The sequence below is a fragment of the Sus scrofa genome, chromosome 2 (assembly GCF_054392235.1).
Source record: "Sus scrofa isolate SSC_HxYL_T2T_F1_AM1 chromosome 2, Sscrofa_HxYL_maternal_Yorkshire_Landrace_v2.0, whole genome shotgun sequence".
Lineage (NCBI taxonomy): Eukaryota > Metazoa > Chordata > Mammalia > Artiodactyla > Suidae > Sus > Sus scrofa.
Genome location: NC_139384.1, coordinates 6419669 through 6435161, shown reverse-complemented (window position 1 = coordinate 6435161; position 15493 = coordinate 6419669). Strand labels below are relative to the sequence as shown.

The window sequence follows — 15493 nt, the reverse complement described above, 5'->3', positions numbered from 1 at the left end:
TCCACCTCTCAGGGCTGCATTGAGGCAAAAGGACACGGTGGATAAGTGTGGTTTGCACTCAGCAGAGTCTGTCAGTTGGAGGTGGTGTTTAAGTTTTTCAGTTTCCATTCACTATTTACATTGAAGTTGATTTATGTTTACAATGAGGTGAAATTCACATAACGTACTACTAGTCTTTTTTTTTTTTTTTTTCTTTTCTTTTTAGGACCACATGTGTAGCATGTGAAAGTTCCCAGGCTAGGGGTCCAATCGGAGCTGCAGCCGCCAATCTATGTCACAGTTACAGCAATGCCAGATCCGAACTGTGTCTGAGACCAACACCACAGCTCACGGCAACGCCGGATCCTTAACCCATTGAGCGAGGCCAGGGACCAAATCTGAGTCCTCATGGATACTAGTTGGTTTCGTTACCACTGAGCCACAACAGGAACTCCCAACTAGCCATTTTAAAGTGGACATTTCAATGGAATTTTGTGCTTTCATAATGTGGTGCAACGACCACTTCTCTCTAGTTTCAAAACTTTTAAATCATCCCAGAAAAACACTCCAAACTCATTAAGTAATCACTTCCAATTTGCCCCTCTTCCCATCCCTTGGTAACCACAACTCTGCTTTCTATCTCTGTAGATTTGCCTAATCAGGACACTTCATTTAAATGGAATTATACAATTTGTGACCTTTTGTATCTAGTTTGTTTTACTTAGCATAATATTTTCCAGGCTCATCAATGCTGTAGCATGTATCAACACATTGTTCCTTTTCATGGCTGAATAATATTCTACTGTATGGATATACCACCATTGATTTATTCATCAGTTGGTGGATATTGGATATTGTTTCTACTTTTTGGCTATTATGAATAATGCTTCTATGGACTTTTGTGTGGACATGTTTCCATTTATCATGGGTATATACCTAACAGTGGTATTTCTGGGTCATATGGTAACTCTGTTTAACCTTGTGAGAAACTGCTAGACTGTTTGACAAAGTGCTTGTATCATTGTATCTTCCTACCAGAAGTGCCTGAGGGTTCTAATTTCTCTACCTCCTGGCCAACACAGATTATTTTCCATTTAAAAAATACATCCCAGAAAGGTGAAGCAGTATATTCTTGAGCCCTGAGCTGCATTTCCTTAATAGCCAGTCATGTTCCTTAATGACCAATGAATATCTTTTCAAATGTTCAATGGCCATTTATGGGTGTGTGTGTGTATTTTTTTCCCATTTTATGGCTGCACCAGCAGCATATGGCAGGTCCCCAGCCAGGGGCCGAGTCAGAGCTGCAGCGGATCTGAGCCGCATCTGCAACCTATGCTGTAGCTTCCAGCAATGCCAGATCCTTAACCCACTGAGAATCATACCACATCCTCATAGAGACAAAGTCGGGTCCTTAACCTCCTGAGCCATGACAGGAACTCCCAATGAACAGATATATGTGTTAGCAAATATCTCCTGCCACCTGTACGTTGTCTTTGCACATTTTTCATAATGTCCTTTGACGCACATTTTTATAACTTTTATGAATTCCAATGTATCAGTTTTTTTGCTCAGTGATGGGAAAGACCAAGCCACTGCTTCGCCCCTCGAGGTGGATGATCGCTTCCTTTGTTGCTCACGTTCCCACGGTCCAAGCTAAGAATCCATTGCTAAATTTGAGGTCATGAACAAGTCACCCTTATGTTTTCTTCTCGTAGTTTTATAATTTTGAGGCTTATGTTTAGGTTGTTGACAAAATTCGAAGTTTAACACACGTAGAGTAAAGTGCACTCATCCAACGTGTTCAGCCCAGTGATTTTTTTACATGTATGTAAATGCATGCAGCTACCACTCTGATCAAGGTGTAGGATGTTTCCAACAGCTCACAGCCTGCTGTACCACCTCCCCGTCACCATCCCCCACCCACAGGTACTGCTGTTCTGACCTGTATCGTCACAGATCAGTTTTGCCTGTTCTTAAACGTCGTATAAATGGAACCATACAGCCCCTGCTCTCTTGGGCCTGGCTTCTTTTACTCAGCAAGGCTGAGCGATCATCCACCTCGTGGGGTGAAGCAGTGGCTTGGTCTTTCCCACTACCGAGCAGCATTCCACTGCACAAATACCCCACGATCCTGGCTCCATTCTCCTGCTGAGGATATTTGGGTTTCTCCAAGTTTATGAATGAGGCTGCTGTGAACTATCTTTTTTTTTTTTTTTAGGCACCTGTGGCATATGGAGCATCCCAGGCTAGGGGTCAAATCGGAGCTGTAGCTGATGGCCAACGCCACAACCATAGCCACGCCAGATCCGAGCCACATCTGCAACCTACACCACAGCTTACGGCAATGCTGGGATCCTTAACCCACTGAGCGAGGCCAGGGATCGAACCTGCGTCCTCATGGATACTAGTCAGATTTGTTTCTGCGGAGCCACGACAGGAATTTCCTGTGGTGAGCATCTCTCTCTCTCTTTTTTTTTTTTTTTCTTTTTAGAGCCACATCAAGGCATATGGCGGTTCCCAGGCTGGGGGTCTAATCGGAGCTACAGCTGCCAGCCTATACCACAGCCGCACCAATGCCAGATCCGAGCTACGTCTGTGACATACACTACAGCTCATGGCAACACCGGCTCCTTAACCCACCCAGTGGGGCCAGGGATCACACCCCCCGCCTCATGGTTCCTAGTTGGATTTGTTTCCGCTGTGCCACGATGGGAACTCTGCTGTGAGCATTCTTGACAGGTCCTTTAGTGGCCAATTGCACTCACTTCTCTTTGCTATGTACCTGGGGGTGGAATCACAGGCTGTAGAGGACCCCTATGTCTGGCTTTGATTCTTATTCTTTTTTTTTTTTTTTTCTTTTTAGGGCCGCAGTTGCACATGGAAATTCTCAGGCTAGGGGTCGAATCGGAGCTACAGCTGCCAGCCTACACCACAGCCACAGCCACGCCAGATCCAAGCTGCATCTGCGACCCACACCGCAGCTCACGGCAACACTGGATCCTTAACCCACTGAGCAAGGCCAGGGATCGAACCCACCTCCTCATGGATACTAGTTGGGTTTGTTACTGCTGAGCCACAGCGGGGGCTCTTGGCTTTGATTCTTGCCAACAGTTCTCCAAACTGGTTGTGCCGTCTTATATCCCCCAGCGATGGGTCAGAGTTCCAGTCTTCCCACATCTGGAGGCGACATTTCAGTTCCCCTTTTTTTTTGGCTGCCCAAGGCCTATGGAGTTCCCGGGCCAGGGATCAGATCCCAGCCACAGTTGTGACCTGAGCCAGAGTTGGGGCAGCACTGGATCCTTAACCTGCTGTGCCCGGCCCGGGGATTGGATTGAACCTGTGACCCGGGGCTCCAGAGACCCTGCTGATCCCATTGCACCACAGCGGGAACTCCTCAGTTTGCTTCAACAAAGGTTTCTTTCCCTTGGTCCTGGCCCCATCCCCTCTGTCCTGGACTTGCGCCACAGCCTCCAGCTTGTTCACCCCCCTCCACCTCCCACCCAGCAGCCTGAGGGATTTTAAAAATCCTAAAAATATTCGTAGAAGAATCTTTTACAGTTCTGACCATTTCGCCCTCAGACTTGTACCCTCCCGAGCACCATGGCACATTTCAAATTGCTACACAGGAGGGTCTAAGCTCTGGAAATGGGTGGGGTCGGGGTGACTGGCACACTCTGTGTTCTTTTAGGGTTCATGTTGACTGGGGGGCTTGGAGGGCAGAGAGGATCACACTTGTGGCTCACGTGCCTGTCAAAAACCTTATGAACCAGACACCATTCAAAGTAACTCATTAATTCCCACAGCAACCCGGCAGAGGCAGATAATAATGTTATGCCCATTTTCTAGATTAGGGGATGGAGGCACAGAGAAATTAGGCTACTTGCTAAAAGCCACACAGCAATGGAGTTCCCTGATGGCTCCGTGGGTTAGGGATCAGTTGTCACTGCTCTGGCTCAGGCTGCTGCGGGCGCAGGTTAGATCTCTGGCCCCATGAACTTCTGCATGCCACATGGGCAGCCAACACACACACACACACACACACACACACACACACACACACACACACAGAGAGAGCAAGGAAATGGTGGAGCCAGGATTTGAACCTAAGCAGTCAGTCTCCAGAGCCTGAGTTCCTCACTGCCTTGTTAGTTGGCTCTGGAGAGCAGCCAGAATCCTTAATATGGCATTCCAGGCCCTTCCAGGCATGGGCCACCTCCTAGGCTCCTCTTTTATTAGCACCCAGGTACTCTCTTTGCTCCAGGCTCACTGCTGAACCGAGCTTCTCACTTTGGCATAGGCTGTTCCCTCTACCAGGGTGGCCAACTCTCTCCTCCTGCAGGGCTGTGTCCCCACCACTTCCTCAGGAGGTCTTCCATGAGTCCTCAACCTAGGTTAAATATTTTGTGTAATAGAGTCCCAGGAGTTCCCATCGTGGCTCAGCAGAAGTGACTCTGACTAGGATCATTCCTGAGGATGCAGGTTCGATCCCTGCCTCGCTCAGTGGGTTAAGGATCCAGCATGGCTGTGGCTGTGGTGTAGGCTGGCAGCTACAGCTCTAATTCAACCCCTAGCCTGGGAACCTCCATATGCCATGGGTGCAGCCCTAAAAAGACAAAAAAAAAAAAGAATCCCATAGCACTCTGAAGGCTATTACAATTTCTTTTTCTTTTTACGGCCGCACCTGCAGCATATGGAAGTTCCCAGGCTAGGGGTCAAATCAGAGCCAGAGCTGAAGGCCTACACCATAGCCACAGCAATGCCAGATCCAAGCCACATCTTCAACCTGTACCACCGCTCAGGGCGACACTGGATCCTTAACCCATGTATGGAGCCTGGGGATTGAACCCACATCCTCAAAGTGACAATGTTGAGTCTTTAACTCAGTGAGCCATAACAGGAACTCCAGGCTATTACATTTTTTAAATTTGCTCAGAGTAATTTTTAAAGATTTTTGCTTGGGGGATACTTACACAAATATATACTGTGTGAAAGAGAAGAAATTCTTTTAAAGAATTATTTTTATTTTTCATTTGGCCTCATGTTTTAAAATTTTTCATTGCATTTCTTTTTCAGCATTTATGTGCCCCAAGATCCAGAAGCCACACGAGGGTGTAAAGTGAGAAACCTCCCTCTCTGTTTTAGTCTCTTGTGTATTTTTTTTAACACAGAAGTTAACCTGCTCTACACTCTGTTTTATTTCTTGCTTTTTTGTTTTCTTCTGTCTTGGAAATCCTTCCACTGAGTATACATAATCAGCCTCATTAAAAAAACAACAACCTACTAGGAGTTCCCTGGTGGCTCAGAAGGCTAAGGAACAGGCCTGTATTGCTGTGGCTTTGATTACTGCTATGGTGAGGGTTAGATCCCTGACCTCAGAACTTCTGCATGTCACAGGTGCAGCCCAAATAATTTTTTTTTTTAAACATGCTTCAAGTTGTGTGTAGGCTGGCAGCTGTAGCTCTGATTGGACCCCTAGGCTGGGAACCTCCATATGCTGTGGGTCTGGCCCTAAAAAGCGGGAAAAAAAACAACCCTACTTCATTGAGGTATACTTTATTTAATTTCATTTATTTGGGTGGGTGGGGCACACCAGCAGCATGCAGGTCTTCTTGGGCCAGGGATGGAACCCACACCCCAGCAGTGACATGGACCACTGCAGTGATAATGCCAGATCCTTAACCCACTGAGCCACTGGCGAACTTTGAGATATATTTTACATTAAAAAAATTTTTGGCGTTCCCATTGTGGCTCAGCTGTAACAAACCTGACTAGTAGCCATGGGGATGCGAGTCAGATCCCTGGCCTCGCTCAGTGGGTTAAGGATCTAGCATTGCCTCAAGCCGTGGCGTAGGTCACAGGCACGGTTCAGATCTGGTATGGCTGTGGCTATGGTGTAGGCGGGCAGCTGATTCGAACCCTAGCCTGGGAACTTCCATGTGCCATACGTGTGGCCCTAAAAAGAAAAAAAGAAAAAAATTACATTATAAAAATGTGCTGGAGTTCCTGTTGTGGCTCAGCACGCTAAGGAGCCAATGTTGTCTCTGCGAGGGTGTGGGTTTGATCCCTGGCTTGAGAACTTCCATACGCTCGGCCAAAAGAAATAAAAAATAAAAATAAAAATAAATAGGAGTTCCTGTTGTGACTCAACCCGACTAGTATCCATGAGGATGAGGGTTTGATTCCTGGCTTTGCTCAGTGGCTTAAGTATCCAGCATTGCCACAAGCTGTGGCGTAGGTCTCAAATATGACTCAGATCTGGTGTGGCTGAGGCTGTGGTGTAGGCTGGCAGCTGTGGCTCCCATTTGACCTCTAGCCTGAGAACTTCCATATGCCACAGGTGCAGCCCTGAAAAGACAATAAACAAACAAACAAATAAACAAGTAAATGAAATTTAAAATGTGCTGCTAAATCTCTGACATCAGCCTTACAAATGTTTTCTCAGGTCAGTCCCCCAAAGCATCAGAAATAAAAGCAAAAATAAACCAATGGGAACTAATCAAACTGACAAGCTTTTGCACAGCAAAGGAAACCATTAAAAAAAAAAAAAGACAACTTACAGAATGGGAGAAAATAGTTTCAAATAATGAAACTGACAAGGGCTTAATCTCTCTCTATATACAAACATACAACTCAATAGCAAAAAAGCCAACAACTCAATTGAAAAATGGGCAAAAGACCTGAACAGACATTTCTCCAAAAATGATAAACGGATGGCCAAGAAGCACATGAAAAAATGCTCAACACCACTGATCATTAGAGAAATGCAAATTGAAACTACAATGAGGTACCACCTCACACCATCAGAATGGCCACCAATAATAAGTCTACAAATAACAGATTCTGGAGAGGGTGCAGAGAAAAGGGAACCCTCCTGCCCTGTTGGTGGGAATGTAAGCTGGTACAACCACTATGGAAAACAGGATGGAGGTTCCTCAGAAAACTAAATATAGAACTACCATACGACCCAGCAACCCATTCATGGGCATATATCTGGACAAAACTTTCCTGGAAAAAGACACATGCACCTGCATGTTCATTGCGGCACTATTCACAATAGCCAAGACATGGAAACAACCTAAATGTCCATCACAGATGAATGGATTAAGAAGATGTGGTATATATACACAATGGAATACTACTCAGCCATAAAAAAGAACTAAATAATGCCGTTTGCAGCAACATGGATGGAACTAGAGACTCTCATACTAAGTGAAGTCAGAAAGAGAAAGACAATACTATATGATATCACTTATATCTGGAGTCTAATATATGGCACAAATGAACCTTTCCACAGAAAAGAAAATCGGACTCAGAGAACAGACTTGTGGTTGCCAAGAGGGAAGGGAGGGAGTGGGATGGACTGGGAATTTGGGGTTAATAGATGCAAACTATTGCCTTTGGAATGGATAGGCAATGAGATCCTGCTGTACAGCACGGGGAACTATATCTAGTCACTTGTGATGGAGCACGATGGAGGATAATCGTGTCCTCTGTGTCCTCCACACACACACAAAAGTTTATAAGAACCTAAATGGGAAAAAAATAATGGCTATGTATATGCATAACTTTGCTGGACACCTGAAACTAATACAACATTTTTTTTTTTAGGTCTGCACCTGTGGCATATGGAGGTTCCCAGGCTAGGGATCAAATCAGAGCTGCAGTCACCAGCCTACACCACAGCCACACCAACACCAGATCTGAGTCACATCTGTGACCTAAACCACACCTCATGGCAATGCCGGCTCCTTAACCCACTGAACAAGGCCAGGGATGGAACCTGTGTCCTCGTGGATGCTAATCAGATTCGCTTTCTGCTGAGCCACAGTGGGAACCCCTAATACAACATTTTAAGTCACCATAGATCAGTTTCGTCTCGTCTAGATTTTCACATCAGTAGAATCACACAGTGTGGGCTCTTTCCTGTCTGGCTTCCCTCTCTCAGCGTTATGGGTTTGATCCTGTGTGACCTGGGCCATTGTCTTAACTTCTCTTTTTTTTTTTTTTTTTTTTTTTTTGGCTGCACCTGTAGCTTATGAAAGTTCCCAGGCCAGGAATCAAGCCCATACCACAGCAGCAACCCAAGCCACAGCAGTCACAATGCCAGACCCTTAACCCAATGAGCCACCAGGGAACTCTTGTCTTAACTTTTTTTTTAAGGACCACACCCTTGGCATATGGAAGTTCCTACCCGGGCTAGGGGTCAAATTGGAGCTGCAGCTGCCGGCCTACGACACGGCCATAGCAAATGCCAGATCCGAGCTGCATCTGCGACTTACACCACAGCTCATGGCAACGCCAGATCCTTAACCCACTGCGTGGGGACAGGAATCGAACCTGCGTCCTCTTGGACAGTAGTCAGGTTCATTACCACCAAGCCACAGCACAGGGCTGGTCCAGTAGGAGAGCAACACACATGGGTGAGTTTTCTGCTGCTATGTTTCGGGCCGTGTAGACCATTCCCCTGAACGAGGGCAGAGAGGGCTCTGCCGTAAGTGCCCAGGATGGCTCCGCCCACCCAGCCTGGCCCCTTAGGTTCCTTCCTCTGCAGACCCAGGCCTAGGGATGTTGGCGCCTGTCTCTCAGTTCTTGGGCTCCCCCTGCCCTCCCAGACCTGAGGCTTCTCCCCAAGCCTGGGCACCGGGTGCCAGCTCTTGCTGAGGGCCAGGAGGGAGATGAAACTCATCCTGGCATGAAAGGCTGGCGAGCCTGGGCTGGGCTAACACACAGCCCCACCCTCGCTGGGAGGACCTCTGGGCACCCATGTAAACTGAGTCATGGGGGGCGAGGGGGTGAGTCATCTGCCTCTGAGGGGGAGCCAGATGGAGCCGAGCTTGTCTGCGTGGGATCCTTGGCTCCACTCCACACAGCCACACTCTCAGCTCTGCTCCAACACCCAGCGCGCCCCTGGCCCAGGGCAGAGGGTGCAGGGCCAGCCCGGCTCGCTGAGGGCCAGGGGCCTGGAGGCTGGCCTCTCATGTGCATGTGTGTGCCTGTGTGTACGTGCACGCATGAGTGTGTGTACGTGCGCGCGCGCGTGTGTCTGTGTCTGTGTGTGTGTGTGTGTGTGTGTGTGGTGTCAGGGAGGGGAGTAGGCAGACAGGAAAGGGAGGCTCTGACTTGGGAGGAAAGTCTTGGGGTTTGGAAAGGAGTCAAAGCCCTCCAGAGGGAGATTTTGGCGGGAAGGCTTCGCTGCCCTCTCCTGGCCTCTGCGGGTTCAACTGATTTTTTTCTTTTCCTGCAGGAGCCAGCTTTCTCCCTTCAGGGCCCCGTGGGTGGCCTGCCTGCCCACTAGGGTTCCCAGGGGGCTGAGTTGGGACCTGAAACCACTTCAGTCTTCACCCCAGGGAGGCCTCTGCCCCTTGGGGCCAGAGCTGCTCAGGGCCAGGGAGGGAGCGCCCTCCCCCGGGCGTGTACAGGTACGCGTGGGAGCTGTGAAGAGCCTCCGTTTCCAGCCTTGACCATGGCCAAGTTACTCAACCTCTTTCTGCCTCAGTTTACTCCCCAGGAAAATGAATGCTGTGAAGACCAAAGCGAGTTCATGAGGACAAACTGCTTAGAGCTGTGCCCGGGGCACAGTGCGTCTGTGTGCATGGTTCCGCTTGCTCTTGGAGCCTCAGTTTTCCCATCTGAAAAATGGGTGAAGGGAGGATGCCAGGGGTGCCCCAGGTTCAGCGGTCGCTCTGGTTCCAGTCTCTGCTCTTGGTCCCTCAAGACCCTGACACGGTGCCCACCTCTATCCCTCTGTCCAGACTAGGGGGGTTGGAAGCACGGCTGGGTGGCCACTAAGCCAGAGAAGATGGCTTTGGTGGGTTTCTGGGCTGGGTGCCCTCGGGCTACCCCTCAGTGTGGGGGGGATGCACGTCAGAGAGTGGGGAGTTTCCCTCCTCGGATGAATCAGCTGTGTGACCTGAGCCCCGTCCCTGCCAGCGCCCCTCCCAGTGGGCGGAGTGGGGTGCAGTTGCCCTGCTGGGAAAATCCCCAAAACCTCACCAAAGCTCTGGCTGAAGCTTTCTCCAGACTCAGCGGTTTCCTGTCCTCCCCAGTTCAGCCCCTAGCCCTCCTGGAACCGGGGGTCCGGCAGAGAGTGTCCCCACTCGCCGGCCAGCCCCTCTGGAGCCTCCTCCCTCGGGGCTAGGGGTTCGCAGTGTGTGTGAGGGGAAGTAGGTGGCATGGGGGTGTCCTCTTTTTTCCTGCTCAGTCATCCTCCTGTGGTTTTATAAAAGGGAGCAGAGCACAGGGGCTTGTCCACATTTTCCCAGCCTTTAGCCCACCTTAGGTCTGGGCTGCTTCCTGACTCCCTGCCTGGGAACAGGTCAGCCAAACAGGACAGAATCTCCTGCCAGCCTGAGCCGGAGCCCTTGACCCGGCAGGGGAGTCGTCCCCACAGAAGGTCTGGGAGATCCTTCCTGCCAATAGGCTTAGTCCCCATACTCTCCGGGCCTGTTTCTCCATCAGGAAAATGGGAGTCTTAATCTTGGCCCAGCCTCTCAGGGGCTTCTGAGGCCTGAAACTGTGTGCTTTACAAGTCGGATCCTAAGTCCTTGCTGGGCCTAAAGCCCCCGGCCCCCACAGGACTTTCCTATGGGGGGGCAGGAAGCTCAACAGCGCATTGGGTTCTCTGGAGTTGGAGGATCAGGATTCAAATCTTTTTTTTTTTTTTTTTTTGTCTTTTGTCCTTTTTTTTTTGGAGGGCCACACCCATGGCATATGAAGGTTCCCAGGCCAGGGGTCCAATCGGAGCTACAGCTCCCGGCCTACACCACAGCCACAACCATGCCAGATGGAGCCATGTCTGTGACCTACACCACAGCTCATGGCAACGCCGGATCCTTCACCCTCTGAGGCCAGGGATTGAACCCACAACCTCAAGGTTCCTAGTCAGATTCGTTTCCACTGCGTCATGACAAGAACCCCTGGATTCAAATCTTGGCTCTTCCCCTTTGTAGCCTTGAACCAATTACCAGACCTCTCTGGGCTTCCGTTTCCTCTTCGGCAAAATGGTGATATTAGAGCCAGCTGAGGCCTAGCTGAGCTCCTGTAGGGAAACGGTTAGCAAGTGTCTGGATCTCCTCATTCACAGGAGGGAACAGAGGCTGAGAGGCAGAGGGTGATTTGGAGTCAATCACTCATTCCTTCAATTCACTTGGCACTTAGGCTGGGCTGGATGCTGAGGACACCCTGGGGGATAAAGCGTGGCCACCGTCCTTGAGGGGCCCCAGACACACAGATGAGAGTGCCACAGGGTGCTGGGCATTGCAGGAGCCTGGGGCATGGATGGATGGTGGAGGGGAAACCTCTGAGCGGATGACACCTGCCCTCTGGAGTCAGCCAGGAAGGCAGGTAGCAGGTAAGGGTCATTCGTACCAGGTGGACCCCACAGTGTGAAAACAGGCGCAAAAGTGAGAAAGGCCAGCGGGTATGCCAGAAAAACCACAGGCGACACATGATTCTGGAACAAGAAGTAGTGAAGCAAGGAGTAGAGGAGAGATGAGGCCAGAGCCGCTGACAGGGGCTGGATTGGAGTGGCTCATTCATTCAATCGTTTCTGCAAAGGCTGCTCTGGCCACAACCCGTGCTAGGCTCTCTGGGGATAGAGCTGAGGCCTACACATTGTTCTGTCTTCACTGGGCACACGGTCCGGGCACATGGCTTAGGGGCCAGCGGGAGATAGCCCTCAGTCCAGTGATTACATAAGTAGCTGCTGCGTCCTCACCGCAAGGCAAGTGTTCACGCAGAAGAGCTGAGGCCCAGGACTGCGTGCCACTGGGGGTGGGGTGAGGGGAGCACCAGTTGGTTCCAGCAGGGAAAGCGCGTTCAGAAAGGGGCGCCCGAGAGAAGCTGGGACAGTTAGGGGGTGTTAGGCCATGGTGACTCAGGAGAATGAATTTTAAGCTGCAGGCTGTGGGAGCCACAGAGGGTTCTGAGTAGCCCCGAGGGACACAGGCCACTCTGCAGGACAGCTGGCTGTCAGGGAGGGAGGGGGGAGTGGCGGGGAGAATGGGGCAGAGGAGGCACGTTGCAAGGGAGGGGCTAAGGCAGAGCCTTGGGAGGATAGAGTATGCGAGATGCTTGGTTATGGAAGGAGAGCCAGCTGGTGCTGACACCACTTGGGCATCTTTGGTCAAGTGCAAGGCACGGACAGTCTGAGGAGAGCAGGGCACCAGGCTCCAACTCAACCACCCAACTCTGGGGACTTCCCAGGATTGGGCTGAGGGGGACTCAGCTCTGGGGAAGCTCCGGGTGGGGAGGAAGCTGGGGAGGGGGCCAAGCCAGCATCTTGTGACTCACCCACTTCCACCCAGTCAGCCTAGTGGCATCTCCGCTCCCCTGTCCCACATTCCAATTTGATGAGGCTGCTGGAGGCTGAGTCAGCGCCTGCACAGCACGAGAGCAGCAGCCCAAGGGGCTCCCTGCCAGACACCCTGGCCTCCAATCAAGGCCAAAGCCAGGGCTGGGGCTGGGGGCTGGGAGCCAGAAGCCATAGCAGCCTCAGCTGAGTGGTGTGGGCCTGTGAGGTCACGTGAGTGAGCGTGGCTGCTGGGCTGTGAAGGGCTAATTGTAGGTGAGGCCAGGGACCACACTCTGCCCAAGGAGGACTGGGGTGCAAGTTCTAACTCTGCCCTGCCCAGCTCACTGCATAACCCTGAGGGAACGCCCTTCTCCTCTTGGGCTCCATTTTCTTGACCATAAATTGGGTCAAAATCTCCTGTCAGGTCGCGAGAATGAAATAATCCCCATGAAGTGCTTTGCAAACAGTCTAGTGGCCTCTGTGATGTTCAGGGTAGTGCAAGAGGTGAGTGTAAACGAAGGACTTCCAGGGCTACTTACGGTTGTGCAGGTTGTTCACTGCACAAGGATATCCAGCTTAGGCAGCAGAAACCCAACCCATCCTCTGCCCACCAGACCATATGCTCTGGCCTAAAACTGTCAGGACCAAAAGGGTACCTTTCTCTAACAGACACAAATACGCCCAGTGGGCACAGTTCCTCAGAGCTGCTGGGCCAAGCCCTTGGATTTATGGGTAATCACTGAGATTACCCCCAAATGGATTCTGATTCTGGGAATGGAAGGGACACAGAGCTGGCTTTGCAGAAGCTCTCAGAGAGGTACCCAGCCTTGGCTGTGAGACCTCTCTTACTGCTGGGGGCAATTATGGGGCCCAGGCACAGTTTCTGCTGGCCCTGCCTCTCTCCAGCGACCAAAGCAGGAAACCACTAGCACAGCATTTTAAACACTCAAGACACAGACCCAGGTTGGGTTTTATTGAAATGCCAGAAGCAGGCACATGATAAGGTAGCCAAAGAAAGAGGGAAGGTGGTAGGGGCTCTGAGGTGGCAGGGAGGGGCAGGCCCCATGTCCATGGCCCTGGCCCCCTCTCTCTGCCAGGTGCTGAGTGGGAACAATCACCCGTCCCCAACAAAATGGCATGCTCAGGCCTGCGGGGGCCTCTGCCCCTAGACCGTGAAGGCTCCAGGGAGAGGGATGGAAGCACGAGGCTGTCTCTCTTGTGAGGGAGGGAGAGAAGGGGAGGATGCAGGAGGAGGGAAGAGCCAGGGGAGGGAGCAGCCAAGGCAGGCTCTCCTCCTGGCGTCTGCACCCAGCCCGTGGTCCTGGACGACAGGGGGGAGCAGCGGCAAAGAGAGGCTGAGGGTCCGGCCCTCAGGGAGCCAGAGCCTCCAGCCAGTGAGGACTCGAGTCAGCCCTGAACACAGGACCAAAGTTCAAAGGGACCGAAGATGCAGGCAGTTTCCGAGTAACCTAGTCCTCAGAGCTGGGGGGCTTGGCCTCCGTGGGACGAGGAGGGGGAAGACGAGAGGATCCGTCCCCCGCAGGGGAGGCAGTGGGTGGTCTCTTCCATTTGGTCCCACTAGGTCAGCTCCACGTTGTTGGCGCGGTCCAGCACCCGGGAGCCACGGGCGCTGCCTCCCAGCTGGAAACGGCTCTCATAGAGAGTGGGGCAGAGGTGCCAGCGGTTGGCCCGGTAGATACCCAGGTAGGTGTAGACGTCAGGCTTGTAGGTGAGCAGACACTTAATGCCTGCTGCGCGGATGGCGGCATCTGCCTCCAGTACACCCAAGCGGTCCGTGAAGTCGTCCGTATAAACACAGATGACCTGCCGCCCACCCTCCTTGGCCCGTGGGCTCACCTTGGCTACCTGAAGCCGGCCCTCGACCACGGCTCGAGCAATGCCAGCCCAGGCGTGATCCAGCTTGAAGCCAGGTGCCAGGTGTATCAGCCATTTGCCCGAGAGCACGTGGTGGGTGATGGCCAGCTGGCGCAGGGTACCTGGTGTGACGGGGCGCCCGCTGGTCTGCAGAGCCTCCCAGGCTGCCTGCAGGCCCTGCACGTCGCCTGAGTTGGGGACATAGCCCTGCCCATATGCTGCAATCCAGCCCACGGGCTCAGAGTTGGGAGAGCCAGGGTCCCCATAGCGGGTAACCTGGGATGGTGGGTACTTGGCCAACCAGGCATCCAGCTCCGTGGCAGGTGTGGTTCGGGCATCAAACACCAGCCAGGGGTCCATGTCAGCTGCCATGGCCTCTGCGGCCAGGTGCTCAGCAGTGAAGCCATCTTCATGACCACCTGGAGAATCTTCGTCCTCCAGCTCCTCGCCTGGTTCCATCCTGCCGGGTGGGAACCAAGTTAGGGCAGGTCCAGGACAGATCCAGCTTCCTGGGCCTGAGCACGTAGGTGCCAGGCACTGAACTAATCCCTGCGGCCTTGGGCAAAACTTAATGTCTCTGTGCCTCAGTTGCCTCATCTGTACAATGAAGAACAGCTGCTCCCGTCTCAAACAGCTGTAGAGAATTAAATACTAGGAGGTGGAACAAGAACTACATAAATGCTGTTACTATTATCACTACTATCCTTGACCTACAGAGTAGGAAACTGAAGCTCACAGAGGAGGGGGCTTACCCAAGGTCACACCTGCAGTGCGTGAAAGGGCCGAAAAGTGAACTCGGGTGTGGGGGCCGCCGGCCCAGCTACGGCCCCCCACGCTGCCAAGGCAGGCGGGTCTCCCGGGCGCTGGGGTGTAATGGAACGAGGCACCCCGACAGGCCCCACAGGGCCAGGCCTCCAGGCGGGCGTTATCCCGCCTACTTAAAGACGAAGACATGCAGGCCAGAGAGGGCAGTGACCAATCCGAGGCCAACGGGCCGAGCCCGGACTCGAACCCAGGCTTGTTAGAGCCTGCGGGAGGGCCAGCCTCCCGCCCCGCCGCGCCCGCCGCGCCCGCCGCCATTAGTGCTCACGGCCCGAGCAGCGCCCCTGCCCCGCCCCGCCCTGCCCCCTCCCGCCGCCCGGGCGTCACCTCCGGCCTTCGCTGCGCTCGGCGCCGGCCCAGCCCCGGGCCCGGCTCCGCTCCTGCCGGGGCTCCGCGCCGCCGCCGCCGCGCCCCGCCCCCGCCACGGCTGCAGCCGCCGCCGCCATCTTATTGCCCCGCCGCCTCAACAACAACTTTATAGACAAGCGCAGCATAGGGCGGGACCGGGGGGAAGGGGCAGGGCCG

General features: G+C 52.6%; 1 protein-coding gene across 2 annotated transcripts; it reads right to left on the bottom strand.

Annotated features, from left to right (window-relative positions):
* Positions 1–13207: 13207 nt before the first annotated feature.
* C2H11orf68 (chromosome 2 C11orf68 homolog) lies at positions 13208–15445 on the bottom strand. Of its 2 annotated transcripts, none has more exons than XM_003122554.5 (2): positions 15296–15445; positions 13208–14606 (listed from the first exon to the last, which is right to left on the bottom strand). In XM_003122554.5, the coding sequence occupies exons 1-2, from the start codon at positions 15412–15414 to the stop codon at positions 13850–13852; spliced, it is 876 nt and encodes a 291-aa protein (XP_003122602.3). In that variant the 5' UTR covers positions 15415–15445; the 3' UTR covers positions 13208–13849. The 2 variants fall into 2 exon arrangements, with proteins under 2 accessions (XP_003122602.3, XP_005660734.2); XM_005660677.4 differs by lacking the exon at positions 15296–15445 and adding an exon at positions 14899–15241.
* Positions 15446–15493: the final 48 nt, after the last annotated feature.